The sequence below is a fragment of the Gopherus evgoodei genome, chromosome 24 (genome assembly GCF_007399415.2).
Source record: "Gopherus evgoodei ecotype Sinaloan lineage chromosome 24, rGopEvg1_v1.p, whole genome shotgun sequence".
Taxonomy (NCBI): Eukaryota; Metazoa; Chordata; order Testudines; family Testudinidae; genus Gopherus; species Gopherus evgoodei.
In genome coordinates, this window is record NC_044345.1 from 112,419 (window position 1) to 128,494 (window position 16,076).

Sequence of the window (16,076 nt, forward strand, 5' to 3'; positions counted from 1 at the left end):
ATAGTCTTTTTTACTCTAAGTACTAGCAGAAATCAGTGTACAAAACCCAGAAACTGGCAGAGTAAATTTACTTTTAAAATTAAATGCTTAGGAGATATTCTGGGGTGGCTGGGGACAGGAAGTGCGTTTCAGCTGTAGAGGGTCACCCTGCTGACCGGCTTGACCCCCTAGAAGTTATACACAGAAGGCTGCTTTTCACTCGAAGATGGCGGGTGAGAAGAATCGAGGAAAGAAGCGATTTGCCCGAAGGACGAAGGTCCGGCAGCGAGGGACTTGGAGACACTCCGTTTTCCACCTTGAGTGCAGCGCTGCCCTTGCTCCTGATGCATCCTCTACACGGAAGGGGCGGGCCCATGCGCGGGCGGGTCCTGAAGCGCTCGCTCGGCCTAAGGCCGCAGCGGCAGCCATTTTGGTTTGCTCTGGGAAGGGGCTGAAAGGGTGGTGGGCTGGTGGGGTCCTGCTCTCCACGGGCCCTGTCAGTGCGGACGGGAGGATGTGACGCGGAGAAGTCCGGAGTCCCTGACACGGTGAGTTGGGGGGGAGCGATTGCGGGGTTTGGGTGGGGGAGATGCAGCCGGTCTCGGATTGGGGCGGGACCGGGGCGGAGAGAGCCTGTGAAGACCCCGTGGCTCCAGCCCGCTCCACCCCTTCCCGGCCGGTTCCTGACACACTTTTCTCCTTGCAGGCGGCGGCGTTTTCCCGGGCGCCGGGGGAGATGGACTCTGGAGCCCGCCAGGGCGGTGGCGCCTTAGGACAATCCCGCGAGTATAAACTGGTGATGCTGGGAGCTGGCGGCGTGGGCAAGAGCGGTGGGTGTCTCGGGCCTGCCGGGGTGTGGCGCCCTTTGGTTTAGGAGTTGGGAGAGGCTGTCCCTCGGGACGTCTGCGAACCCGCAGGGCCGGTCCAGGTCCCCGAGCAGCTGTCATGGAGCAGGGCGTTAGGGTTTAATCGCTCTCTGTTGAGAGCGGCGGCCCCCGTAGGTGACGAATGGGTTTGCCCGCTGCTGTAGTGTGGAGGTACCCGCTGTGAGGGGGACAAGGTGGGTGAGGTAATATCTTTCATTGGACCAACTTCTGTTGGTGAGAGAGACAAGCTTTTGAGTGAGACAGAGCTCTTCTTCAGGGGGACAGTCTGTGCTTTGCTTCACTGTAGGAGGTCACCGACATAAGGGTGGGTTGGAGATTTTTAAAAAATATCTTTCCCCAGCTCCTACCTTGGTATTTTCAATAATTGAAGGTATTTGTGTGAAAATCCTTGATTAGGGTTGATTAAACTGTAATACAGCAGTCTCTGTTAAACTTTAGAGTTAATAGTTGAGGTGTAAGGATCATAAACACTGAAGGGTTGTAATGTCTTATATCTGTAAGACATTGTTGAATTTATTAAACCATTTAAAGCTGTTAGTCCCACAGTTGAAAATAATAGGCAATAGGTTTTGAGAATATAGTTCACAATTTCATACTGATAAGTAAGGCTGCGAGTCTGTCACAGAGTCTGAGACTTTCTGGCACCTTTGTGACTTCTGCAGTGGCTGATGCAGCTGGCCCAGGGGCCACCTGAGCAGCTCAGGCAGCCTCTGGGCCAGCTGTATTGGCCACTCCTGGGGCCACCACTCTCTCTCCTTCCCTTCCTCTCTCTTCCTCCTCCCCCCCCCCCCCCCCGCAGCAGTTTGGGTGTGGAAGGGGGCTCAGGGCTGGGGCAGGTGGTTGGGTCATGGGAGGCGATGTGGGATCCAGGAGGCGTTTACCTCGGAGCACCCTGGAAGCAATGACATGTCCCTCCCACCCTTCCGACGTGGCCAAGTGGCTCTGTGCACTGCCTCTGCCCGTATGCACTGCCCCTGCAGCTCACGTTGGTCATGGTTCCCAGCCAGAGAGAGCTGCGGAGCTGGCACTTGGGGTGGAGGCAGCACCCGGAGCCCTCGGCCACAGTTGTGCCCAGGAGCCAAGGGACATGTTGACGCTTCTGGAGAGCTGCGCAGAGCCAGATAGGGAGCCTGCCAACCTTGCCTGCCCTACCCCCACAGCACCAGCGGGGGTGCCGTTCCCCCCTCTCCCTCTGAGCACCCACAGCACACCCAGCCTCTCCCCCTCCCATCCCTTGAGCAAGCACAGTGTCCCTGAGCGACACCCCCACCCTGAGCACCCAAGATTTTGTAAGGGGTGTATAGTACAAGTCATGGCAGGTCACGGGCCATGAATTTTTGTTTACTGCCCGTGATCTGTCCATGACCTTTTCTAAAAATACCTGTGACTAAAATGTAGCTTTACTGATAAATACATTTTACCATATCGCCTTTGAGATTTAGGGTGAACAAAATGTGCATTTTCCCTATGAAGTGCTCCAATTTTTAGCGAATGCCAAAATAGTATGCCAGTTGTATCATTTAAATGTTTTACACCTTGTCAGCTATCTAAAATGGGCCATCTTGATTGTCACTACAAAAGTTTTTTTTCTCCTGCTGATAATACCTCATCTTAATTAATTAGCCTCTTACAGTTGGTATGGCTACTTTCACCTTTTCATGTTCCCTGTATGTATAGATATTTCTTACTATATGTTCCATTCTATGCATCTAATGAAGTGGGCGATAGCCCACGAAAGCTTATGCTCAAATAAATTTTAATCTGTAAGGTGCCACAAGTACTCCTGTTCTTTTTGCGGATACAGACTAACACGGCTGCTATTCTGAAATCTGTGTAATCAGTAATTCTAAATATTCTCTGTCTGTTATGTCCCCGCCTACGCCTGTGAGCTTAATCAGGAGGACTGGAAATTACCTGTGTAATTGTAGTTATCCAATGTTAATTTTCAGCTATGACCATGCAGTTCATCAGCCACCGGTTCCCAGAGGACCATGATCCTACTATTGGTAAGAAAAACCTCTCCAACATCTGTCTCTTCTTTTGCAAGTTAAAAAGTTGTTTTTGTGGAATTATTTACCATGAACCTTATATGCTACAGAAAACCAGAAACTCGTCTGCAAAAAAAGCATTCATAATCATGTCAGTAATAGTTAGACAAATTGTTAAGAGTCCAAAGTCTGCGAAGAGGATTATGAGCTGTGCTAGGAACAGGACTAATGGCCAGGTCTTAAAAGATATTTACAGAAAATTCTGTGCACACAACAATAATTTCTGCACAAATTCTGCATTGTACAGTGGCACAGAATTCCCCCAGGAGTAAACAGCAGATGCTGAAGTTAGACACTTTAAAATCAGCATGTACAGATAACTTTCATCCAGGAATTTTAAAAGAGTTCTCTGAGGAGCTCGCTGGACCGTTCATGTTGATTTTACTTAAGTTGTATAACAGTAGGGAAGTTCCAGAAGTCTGCAAGAAAGCTAATATTGTGCCAGTATTTAAACTGGATGACCTGGGTAATTATAGGCTGGTCAATCTGACATCAATCCTGGGCAAGGTAATGGAATGGATGATATGGGAGTGGATTAATAAAGAATTAACATAGGCTATAATGAATGCCAGTCTACATGAACTTATGGAAAACAGATCCTATCAAACTAACTTGGTATCTTTTTTGATGAGATTACAAGATTAGTTGATAAAGGTAATAGTATTGATGTAATATACTCACACTTCTGTAAGGCATTCGAGCTCATCTCAACATTTTGATTAAAAAAAATAGAGCAGTATAAAGTTAACATAGCACACATTGAATAGATTAAAAGCTGGCAAACCAATAGGTCTGAAAATGTAATTGTAAATGTGGAATCCTCATTGAGCATGTGTTCTAGTAGGCTTCCACAGGGATCTGTTGTTGGCCCTGTGCTATTTAACATTTTTAGCAGTGACCTGGAAGAAAACAAAATAATCACTGATCAAATTGGCTCATGATACAATTTGGATGAGTGGTAAACAATGAAGAGGACAGGTCATCTCTTACAGAGTGATCTGGATCACTTTGTAAATTGAGTATACTATGTGTTATAATACGGCTAAATGTATATAGGTCAGTGCTTCTCAAGCTATCCGATGTGGGGGACCGGCAATTTTTTTTTCCAATGTGCCAGGGACCAGTGCCATTGGTTGGAAGGTGAAGCTAGACCAGGGGTCAGCAACCTATGGCATGCGAGCCATTTTTTAATGGCACACGGCTGCGTGCTGGGACTCCGCCTGCCATTAAAAATCCTGCCGACACGGCAAGCCGCAGGATCCATGCTCCCGGGCTGGAGCGTCCAGCTGAGCACAGCAAGCTGCTGGCCCCTCCTCCGCCTTCCCCCTCCCTTCCCCTGGAGCCCTGCCACTGTGCATGCAGTGCTCTGGGGGCTGGGGCTGCACGCTCCCGCGGGGCAGCGTTTGTCTCCGTGGGGAGGAAAAGACGCTCCCCGCTCATCCAGACCCCCCTGCTGCCTCGCACGCAGCACTCTGAGGGGTGTGGAGGGGCTGCGCATGCGCGGTGGCAGCAGCAGAGCTCCAGATGAGCAGGGAGCCTCATGGTAAGCAGGCCGGGGAGGTGGGGGTGTTGGGTAAGGGGGATGGGGGCAGTCAAGGGACAGGGAATGGGGGGTGGGATCCCACCGGGGGTGGTTAGGGGCGGGGGTCTCTGGAGGGGGCAGTCAGGGAGCAGAGGGGGTTGGATGGGGCATGGGAGTCCTGGGATCTGTTAGGGGGTGGGAGGTGGATAGGGGACAGGAGCAAGGAGGGTCCGGGGGGGGCGCAGTTAGGGTGGGGAGGGTCTCTGGAGGGGTTGGTCAGGAGACAAGGAGCTAGGGAGTTGGATGAGTCTGGAGTTTGGGGGAGGCTGTCAGGAGGTAGGGGTGTGGAGAGGGGTTGGGACAGGCAGGGAGCAGGGGGGTGTTGTATGGGTCCAGAGTTCTGGGGGTCCTGTCGGGGTGGGGAGCAGTTAGATAGGCACGGGAGTCCAGGGGGCTTTGTCTGGGTACTGGGGTGCAGATAAGGGTTGGAGCGGTCGGGGACAGATAGGGAGTAGGGTTCTAGGGGGGCAGTCAGGGGACAAGGGGCAGGGAGGCTTATATAGGGGGTGGAGGCCCAGGAGGGTGTAGTCGGGACAAGGATACGGGGGGGGGATTGGGGGTTCTGGGAGGGGCAGTCACCCAGCCCTCTGCCCTGAGTCCTGACCCCCCCACACACACACCCAGCCCTTTGCCCAGAGCCCTGTACCACCCAGCCCTCTGACTCCTTCACCCCCCCATGACCCCAGCCCTGACTCTGGCACCCCCACACATACCCAGCCCCCCTACCCTGACACCTGCACCCCCCTCACGTGCCCCCAGCCCTCTTCCCTGACTCTTGCACCCCCCACATCCCATGCACCCTGCACATCCCCACCCCTACTCTGAGCACCAAACGGGAGCTCCTGCATCCCCACTCACATTCTCACCTGCACCCCTCACACCAAATGGGAGCTGCCCAGGTAAGTGCCCTCACACCCAAACCACCTGCCCCAGCCCTGAGCCCCTTCCCTCATTCTAGCTCCTGGCCAGACCCTTCACCCCCAGCCCTGTGTTCAGTCCACTCCCACCCTCAGCTCAGTGCAGAGAGAGGAAGAGAATGAGCCAGAACCAGGGAGAAGGTACATACCCACTGTATGTGGGCAGGGCCGGGACCCCAGACCGGCAGTGAGCTGTGTGGGTGCGGCAGCCAGGATCCCAGCTGCTGGCCCCGCACAGCCCGCAGCCAGTCTGGGGTTCTGGCTGCCAGACCCTTCCCAGCTGGGGTCCTGGCAGCAGGCCCCACTCAGCCCACTGCCGGCCTAGGTGAAACATTTTGAAAACCTTGTTTATTTTACAATACAACACTAGTTTAGTTATATAATATATAGACTTGTAGAGAGAGACCTTCTAAAAAACATTAAAATGTATTACCGGCACAGGAAACCTTAAATCAGAGTGAATAAATGAAGACTCGGCACACCATTTCTGAAAGGTTGCCGACCCCTGAGCTAGACAAATTCCTACTTAAAATGAGGTGTACATTTTTTAACAGTGAGAATAATTAACGATTGGAGCAATTTGTAAGGGTCATGGTGCATTGTCCATCACTGACCATTTTTAAATCAAGATTGGAAGCTTGATTTTAAAAGATGTACTCTAAGAATTATTTTGTGGAATTTCTATGGCCTATGTTGTTCAGGAGGTCAGACCAGGAAGATGATCACAATGCTCCCTTCTGGCTTTGGAATCTATGAATCAGTTTCTCCGTCTGTAAAATTGAGATGATGATACTTTATCTCCCTTTAAGTGTTTTGAGATCTACTGGTGAAAAGTACTATATAGGAGCTAGGTATTATTAAATACTTACAGAAAAAGTTAAAAGACTAAAATAAGTTAACTGCCAGTCACAATTAACAGACTAATAACAAAAATGAGACCTCTTGATGACCATCATCTCTTCTGCCATGCTACTTTTGCTTTGCAGTGTGATAGTTTGTCGTACATAACTGCCTTTGTTTCCTTTTGTTATTGCTACTTTTTATAAATGTGCGGCAGATTAAAAGGAGGTGGACAGTAACTGCCCAAAATGCTTGTGTTCAGCTAAATTGTCTCTTGTGTGTTCCATTTGATTTTTCCACGTCGTTTGTCGAAATTATGAGTCAACAGATTTACTCTTCTACATACAGACCAGGAGAATTAGCAGAGCCAGCAACCTTAACTTTTCTTTAGCAGATGACTCTAGAGCAGGGGTGGGCAAACTTTTTGGCCCGAGGGCCACATCTGCATGGAGAAATTGCATGCAGGACCATGAATGTAGGGCTTGGGCAGGGGGCTGGGGTGTGGGAGGGGAGTGTGGGGTGTTGGAGGGGGTGCACTGTACAGGAAGGGGCTCGGCAAGGGTTGGGGTGCAGGAGAGGGGTGGGGTACGGCAGGGATCTCAGGACAAGGGGTTGGGGTGCAGGATGGGGCTCAGGGCAGGGGGTTGGTGTGCAGGACCGGCGTGAGGTGCAGCAGGGGGTTGGGATGCAGGGTGCAGGAGGTGTTTGGGGGGCGGGATCCGGCCTGGCACCACTTATCTGGAGCGACTCCGGGGTGACAGCGATGCGCACCAGGGCGGGCTCCCTGCCTGCCTGCTCGCTCTGGCCCGTTCCGCTCCCGGAAGCGGCCGGCACCATGTCCCTGGGGTGGGGATGGGCAGAGGGCTCTGCTGCTTCTCTTGCCTGCAGATACCTCCCCCAAAGCTTCCATTGGTCTCTGTTCCTGGCTGTGGGAGCCATGGGGGGTGGTTTCTGTAGATGAAGGCAGCGCTCGGAGTCCTCTGCCCCTCCCACTGGAGCCCAGAGTCCCATCCCCACTCCTGGCGCGGCAGTTATCTCCCCTCTCTCCCCCCGCCCAAGACTGCCCGAGCACTACCAGGCCCGAAAAGCCTGGCGGCAGCATGGCCCAGCCCTGGAGCGCTGGGAGGTTGGATAGTGTTGTCTCCCCCACCCAAGTGCCAGGCAGGTGAGCAGGCAGCACGGGCCTCAGCCCGCTGAGAGGCAGCGCAGCCTCCCTCGCCCAGCTCTGGAGTGCAGGCTGGCCCCCATCAGCCCCTTAGCCCCAGCTCGTGGCCCTGGCTTCCGGGGGGGGGGGGGGAGAGGGAGAGCACACCCCCCCCCCCGCAGCACACAGCCCTGGAACAGGAAGCAGGAAGGGGTCTGGGGATCAAGCGTCAGCGGGATCACGCAAGGCTGTTTCGGGAGGCACAACCTCCCTCCGCCTTCGGTACTTGCCGGCCATGACACCATGATTTTTCAAAATCCTATAGGATATTACTGTTGTTTATTTGTATTACCGTGGCACGTAGGAGCTTTAGCCATGGATCAGGCCTTCTGCAATCTTTGTCTCCAAATAAAGTAGTGTTACTAACTCCAGCTTTGAGATCCTCTGACACTAGCCGTCTGTTTTATTCAGTCTTCCTCTTTTGAAGTTGTCACTCAGCCCATTAGTGTTGCTAGGAGAATCTGATCAAACGGAAAGGAGAACTTGCATTTCTAGTCAGATTCTTGTAGTGTGCCCATGATGGTAACATCTGAGCACCTTTTGGTGACATTTTTTTAACATAAGAATGGCCCTACTGGGTCATACCAAAGGTCGGTCTAGCCTAGTATCCTGTCTTCCAACAGTGGCCAGTGCCAGGTGACCCAGAGGGAATGAACAGAACAGGTAATCATCAAGTGATCCATCCTGTGTTGCTCATTCCCAGCTTCTGGCAAACAGAGGCTAGGGACTCCATTCCTGCCCATCCTGGCTTAATAGCCATTGATGGACCTATCCTCTGTGAATTTATCTAGTTCTTTTTTGAATCCTGTTATGGTCTTGGCCTTCACAACATTCTCCGGTAAGGAGTTCTACAGGTTGACTGTGCGCTGTGTGAAGAAATATTTCCCTTTTTTTTTTTTAAACCTTCTGCCTATTAATTTCATTTGGTGACCCCTAGTTCTTGTGTTATGAGAAGTAATAAACAACACTTCCTTATCTACTTTCTGTACACCACTGATGATTTTATAGATCTGTCATATCTCCCCTTAGCCTTCTCTTTTCCAAGCTGAAAAATCCCAGTCTTATTAATCTCTCCTCATACGGAAGCCGTTCCGTACCGTTCATCATTTTCGTTGCCCTTTTCTGAAACTTTTCCAATTCCACTATATCTTATTTTGAGAGGGGGCTACCATATCTGCACATGGTATTCAAGATGTAGGCATACCATGGATTTATAGAGGCAACATATTTTCTGTCCTATTATCTATCCCTTTCTTAATTAGCATTCTGTTTGCTTTTTTGACTGCTGCTACATTGGGTGGGTGTTTTCAGAGAACTATCCACAATAACTCCCAAGATCTTTCTTGAGTGGTAATCGCTAATTTAGACCCCATTATTTTGTATGTATAGTGGAGATTATGCTTTCCAATGTGCAACACTTTGCATTTATCAACGTAAAATTTCATCCACCATTTTGTTGTCCGGTCACCCAATTTTGAGATATCCTTTTGTAGCTCTTCGCAGTCTGCCTGGGTCTTAACTATCTTTTTAAATTGGGTTAGTTTAATTTGGAGGGAAGGATCTGTTTATCTTTCTAAGGCCTGGTCTACACCTGAAACTCAGGTCATCTTAGCTACATCTCACAGGACTGTGAAATTTCAGGACTGTGAAATTTCATGCCCTATGCAACATATTTAGGATGACAACCTCCATTGTAGATGAAGCTAGGTTGATGGAAGAATTTTTTCATCTGCTTAGCTACTGCCTCACAAGGAGGTGGAAATACTCGTTCCATTGCTGTAGTCAGTGTCTACAGTACAGTGGCATAGTTGTGCTGTTGTTATATAGACATATACTTAGTAATTTATCTTGTTTTAGGAAATTGGCAGTGCTGTTGGTGGATTATTTTATTTTATTTGTCTGCCTGTTCACCTCAGCTGGGAAAGGCCCATTAGTCTGAGAGAGAGTATTATTTGTTAAGGTGTTCAAAACTGAATTCTTACTTTATAAAATCAATTGTAATAATTTATTTTCCATTGCTTTATAGCAAATGCTCAGTAGTAGTATATTGTTGTTTGCATGAGATCAGTACTGCAGTTTTACTGAACTTCTGTTACCCCCCCCCACCCTTCTTCTTCTATATCCACAGAGGATGCTTATAAAATACGAATACGGATTGATGATGAACCTGCAAATTTGGACATTTTGGACACAGCAGGACAGGTATGTGAGCAATAAAAATATGAATAGGATGGAACTAATGGACAGGCATATTCACATAATCTTCTAAAAATGTATTGCTTGTCTCTATCTTTTTTGTTCTAGTTCTGTCTTCTGAATTATCCCATTTCCCCAACATATTGTATTTGTTGGTAGCCACAGAATGTGCATTTACTTTGAACCTTGCTTTGTTTCCCCGTTTTTCCATTGTCCTTCTTTTATACATGATATATACAAACGCAGAGGTGCCAACATTCTTACCGATTCCCTGAAACAACAGAAACTCATGCCTTCCATTTGCTTCCTATATTGGTCCTAAATTTTCACAATATTTTGTTTGATGTGTTAAAGGACAGAAAGGAAACAAATGGTCATAACATTCTTTTAACTCTCTGACTGCTACATGTTGCACTTTTAGTTATGTATTTCATGTGTTTAAGTAATATTTCAAATAGGGAGAATCGATAAAATCTCCAGTTTTTTCCAGTGAACGTGTGGCATAAGCAAACCAGTATGTTGCGTGGCATATAGCTGTTCTTAGACTGGATAGAGAGCTGACAGTGATGAGATGATCAATAGCTGCTGAGCTTGTACGAGATTTGAAATATAACATTCTTTCTAGGCAGAGTTTACAGCTATGCGGGATCAGTACATGAGGGCAGGTGAGGGATTTATCATCTGTTATTCAATCACGGACCGACGCAGTTTTCATGAAGTGCGTGAGTTCAAACAGCTCATCTACCGTGTTCGGCGCACGGATGACACTCCTGTGGTTCTTGTGGGGAACAAATCTGATTTGACACTGCTCCGACAGGTAAACTACCCAAAGGAGTTCAGGAGGTGTATATCTTAAAACTAGGGCTGTCTGTCAAGCGATTAAAAATATTAATTGCGATTAATCATGCTGTTAATACTATAATACCATTTATTTTAATATTTTTTGATGTTTTCTACATTTTCAAATATATTGATTTCAGTTACAACACAGAATACGAAGTGCACAGTGCTTACTTCATATTTTTTATTGCAAGTATTTGTACTGTGAAAAAACAAAGGAAATTATATTTTTCAATTCACTTAGTATAAGTATTGTGCAATCTCTTTATCGTACAAGTTGAACTTACAAATGTAGAATTACGTACAAAAACACTGCATTAAAAAATAAAACAATGTACAATTTTAGATCCTGCAAGTCCACTCAGTCCTACTTCTTGTTCAGCCAATTGCTTAGACAATCAAGTTTGTTTATATTTGCAGGAGATAATGCTGCCTGCTTCTTGTTTACAGTGTCACCAAAAGTGAGAACAGGCGTTCGCATGGCAGTGTTGTAGCTGGCCTCGCAAGATATTTACGTGCCAGATGTGCTAAAGATTCATATATCCCTTCATGCATTCAACCGCTATTCTAAGGGACCTGCATCCATGCTGATGATGGGTTCTGCTTGATAACAGTCTAAAGCAGTGCGGACTGATGCATGTTTATTTTCGTTATCTGAATCATATGCCAGCAGCAGAAGGTTGATTTTCTGTTTTGGTGGTTCAGGTTCTGTAGTTTCCACTTCGGAGTGTTGCTCTTTTAAGTCTTCTGAAAGCATGCTCCACATCTCATCCCTCTCAGATTTTGGAAGGCACTTCAGATACTTAAACCTTGGGTCAAATGCTATAGCTATTTTAAAAAATCTCCCATTGGTACCTTCTTTGCGTTTTGTCAGAGCTGCGGTGAAAGTGTTCTTAAAACGAACAACGTGCTGGGTCATCATCTGAGACTGCTATAACATGAAATATATGGCAGAATGCAAGTAAAACAGCCAGGGACCTACAATTCTCCCCCAACGAGTTCAGTCACAAATTTAATTAACACACTTTTTTTAACGAGTGTCATCAGCGTGGAAGCATGTCCTCTGGAATGGTGGCCAAAGCATGAATTGGCATACGAAAATTTAGCATATCTGACACGTAAATACCTCGCAGTGCCGGCTACAAAAATGCCACACTAATTTGTGTTCTCACTTTCTGGTGACACTGTAGGTAAGAAGAGAGCAGCATTTACTCCGGTAAGTGTAAACAAATGTGTTTGTCTTAGCAATTGGCTGCACAAGAAGTAGGACTGAGTGGACTTGTAGACTCTGAAGTTTTACATTGTTTTGTTTTTGAGTGCAGTTATGTAACAAAAAAAAAATCTACATTTGTAAGTTGCATTTTCACAATAAAGAGATTGTACTACAGTACTTGTATGAGGTGAATTGAAAAATACTATTCCTTTTTATCATTTTTACAGTGCAAATATATGTAATAAAACATAATAAACACTTCTAATTTAAATTTAAAACACAGAATACAATATATATGAAAATGTAGCAAAACATCCAAAATATTTGATGAATTTCAATTGGTATTGTTTAACACTGCAATTAAAACTGCGATTAATTTTTTTTAGCTAATCGCATGAGTTAACTGTGATTAATCTACAGCCCTACTTAAAACATATTGCTGTGGTTTATCCTAAGTGTATTTGCTTATTCCTTTTCCTTGAATTACATTTTTGCTCTTGATGTTTAAAATAAATGTAATATTTGTATTAGTAATGTTGAAAAAGGGATGTGATGCAATGGTGGTAAGTGCAGAATGCAGGATCTCTAAAATACAGGTCGTTTTATTATGGAATACTAATGTTAATAGACATGACATAATCTCAGACTCATTAGTTTTCCACTTTGAAAACCTGGGTGTTTGCCACTATAATTTCTTACCTTCAACTCCTGTTATGTTTTCAATTTCTCTTATCCTGAAAGGAGAGTGCATCTGCACAGGGAATTAAACGGCACTTGAACAAACTTTGCAAATAATAATATATTAGGAAGAATTGCGAGTACATTGAGAATAGAGAAATAATAAAAGGGGGCTTAGAAAGGGCAGAAAATAAAATAAGATGTTAGCTAGAACATTCGGGGAAGAATAATCCAAAATACAGATTCACTGTGAGGGGAAAAAAATCTGGCAAATAGTAACCCTGAAATAGACCACAGATAGTGGTTGCACAGGAAATTGAGTTTCCAGTGTGATACGAGAGCAAAATGCCATGGACATTGTTGGATATATATGCTGAGGAGTCATATCACAGGACAGGGAATCAAGAGTCCCTTCATATGGCTCCAGTGTACCCATATTCTGAAGTGTGTTCAGTTCTGGGAGAAAAGATGGACAGATTGAATGGCATTCAGAGACAATCACCGGTGGTGACTGATGTGAAGAAATATAACTTTCCTATTGACAACTTGTGGAAATTGCATTTTGCCCTTCAGATAGTTGCAGGTTTAACACCAACAAGGGAGATTTAATTATTTGATAAAAGGGTGCTTAAATATGAAAATTATGAATGGGGAAAAAAATTAGTCTCAATATCTGTAAAATCATCCTGACTAAAATGTTTTAGTCAGTGGAATAGTCTCCACAGGAATGTGGCTGAAGTGCCATAATTTTGGATAAAAGGCTAGAGAACCTTCCGTAGAGAACACTCCTACACTGTCAGGGAAATAGATTAATTGTGACCAAATACGTGTCTTGTCATTCCACCTTAACAATCATTCTCATCTGTTAATTTTTCAGGTCTTGAAAGATTAATAATTTGTGTGCTATTAAAACCCTTTTCTATTTATTACTTGTATAGTGCCAAAGGTGTACGCATTATTTACAAATGCAGATTATGATCCAGTCCCTACTTCAAGGAGCTGGATGTCTTATGGATATAGGATGCAGTACAAATATTTAAAAGATCAGGTGACTGAGTAGGAATAAACAAAAGTTTAGATTTCAGGGAGAGATTTCAGAGAGATGCATGGAAAGAGGATGTTCCAAAAGGAGCAGGTAATGTGAAAGAATTCACATGGTTAAGAGTGAGAGGAACAGGCAAAGGGAGCAGAAAGGGGGAAGGAATGAACACTTTTTGCTTTATTGACAAATATGTACTTTGTTGAAGGTTTCCAAAGAAGAAGGCTCAGCTTTAGCACGAGAATTCAGCTGCCCTTTTTTTGAAACTTCAGCCGCATTCCGCTATTATATCGATGATGTATTTCATGCTCTTGTGCGAGAAATCCGTAGGAAAGAGAAGGAAGCAATAATGGCCATGGAAAAAAAATCCAAACCCAAAAGCAGCGTATGGAAAAGACTGAAGTCACCATTCCGAAAAAAGAAAGATTCAGTGACCTGAAGGGGAGGGATGTATCTGTCAAACTGTGAACTGGAATATATAATCAAAGCAGTTCAGTGACCTACATTTTTGAGCATTATGCTTTCCTCTCTATTTTTTGACTATTTTAAAAGGAAATCTAACTATTAGGAGTTTTGTGGGGGGCTGCGATTTACGTTGTTTAAAGTAATCTTCCCCCCCAGTTTCAGAATGTTTGGTCTATGACATAGCCGTGGGTTTTACTTTTGTTTACTGTCAGTTTCTGACTTGGATCCAGCAAATGTCACTGATGTAGTTGGTTGCAAATGCTGTTACATATGTTCCTGCACTTTTAAATGTTTGTCTTAAGGGATCTCAGCATAATGAAAACCGAACTATGTAGAATGTCTTTGAACTTTTACTTAGAGCCTAACTTAGTTGTTGTGGTTTTTGTTTTTGTTTTTCCTCTTTCCTGGAGGATTGCACAACAAAGTTTGCTGCTTTCTGGAAAAGTAATTCACAGTTTGAGAAGGCTTGTCAAGATCAGTGTTAAAAGTAATGTTAGTGAAGCACATATAGCAGACTAGTGGAACAAACTGTGTGCACATGTCAGTTGAGAAGAACTCATGCTGAAATTGCTTTATGTTCTGATTGTGCATTTTTCCAACAAATGAGTAATGATGGACTCCATGTGCATGTTTGTATACAAATAATTAAAGGAAACAAGTGTAATGCAACAGTATAGTTTAGATTTTAAACAAGTCAGGAAAATTAAAATTATGATTTCCATGGCAGCCATAACTTGAGAACATTGCATGAATATGTAGCATTTTCTTAATGTGTATAGTGTTCTTATACTGCCATAGTATAGTATGTGCAATGTGATAGAGTTGCAGGGGCTCTTGGAAACTAGAGCTTTGACTTTCCTGACTTGCATGCTTAAAATCTTATCTGTAATGTTGCATTGGCTTATGTATTTGCGTTAAATTTCACATTCTTTTCTTAAAGAAGCCAATATTGTTAGATTGAAGTCTCAAACACAAATTCATTACAGATATTTTTTTATGCTTTGAGGCTCTGTACCCACACTGCACTGTGTTGTAGAGGGAGAGTGTAAAATTAGAGATTGCTGGCAATAGGACCTAGCAGGAATAACTCCAAACCTGGTGACGCTCATCCATTGCAGGTAGGTGGGGAGGTGAGGGGACAGTGATGATTACCTGGGCTTAATGTCAGTCCTGAGAATTTATATATACATGGATATCCCTACATATACACACACTCAAGTGGGTATATGTAGATATTTGTGCCCAGTGATCACTTAGGCTAATTAGGAAGCTCGTGTTTTGTGAAGCAGCACATTTTTCAAATGCTGCAAATTAAACGTTCCTCATGGAGGACTATATATATGTCAGTTCTGAAGATTTTTAATCCAGAGTTTATTCGAGTATAAAAATAGCATGAAAGATGGATTTTTTTTATTTTTAAGTAACATTCACATAGGTAACTCAGAAGTGGCAAGAGAAAATTTAGGCTAAACATAATTTCTCAGAAAATCAAACATTAAAAACTGTAATTTAAAATGAAAGTGCTTCCTTGCCCACAAGTATAGTATCACGACTGTATTCTATGATTGGTTTTGTCAATAATTACATTAACCATACTGGGTTGGTGTCAGATCTGTATTTTCACCCTTAGTTTGACAGACATGATCATTGTACATTCAGAGTTGGAATGCAGAGATGTTAAGATTTGTGTATAAAGGATTCGATGAAAGCAACAAATAGGGCAAATGGGTGAGCCCTCATGATTTCCTTCACTAAACTGCTTAGCTTTTCCTGTTCTTTTGCGAACAGCTTCATAGGAAATGTAAGCTTTTTAAGTTTGATTTTCTGTGTAGGAAATCAGAGAAACTGATACAGAATTTTCTGCGTTTCTGTTGTTTTGATTTTTTTTACTTTTTTAAAACTGTGCACCTGGACTACAAAGTTGTATAAATCAGTTTCTGGGTTCGTTCTTATAAAGTTCCATTGCAAATCCACCTGTGTTATGCTGTGCTGTGCCACAATCCATTACATGGAAAAAGTAGCTCAAAATAATCTAGAACATTTAGAATGTATTTTAGTTGTTTGTTGCAGTGTAAGATGAAATTATTTTGTTAAAATTAACTTCATGAGCAATACTGCATACCTTTACCATAGTTACAGATTTTCATAGATTGTTGGGCTGGAAGGGACTTCGAGAGGTCATAGAGTC

At 44.5% G+C, this 16,076-nt stretch overlaps 1 protein-coding gene across 1 annotated transcript; it reads left to right on the top strand.

Annotated features, from left to right (window-relative positions):
* Positions 1-358: 358 nt before the first annotated feature.
* On the top strand, positions 359-15,861 carry RIT1 (Ras like without CAAX 1). The gene is made up of 6 exons (XM_030542251.1): positions 359-527; positions 686-809; positions 2,816-2,872; positions 9,586-9,659; positions 10,279-10,470; positions 13,632-15,861. The coding sequence occupies exons 2-6, from the start codon at positions 716-718 to the stop codon at positions 13,860-13,862; spliced, it is 648 nt and encodes a 215-aa protein (XP_030398111.1). The 5' UTR covers positions 359-527; positions 686-715; the 3' UTR covers positions 13,863-15,861.
* Positions 15,862-16,076: the final 215 nt, after the last annotated feature.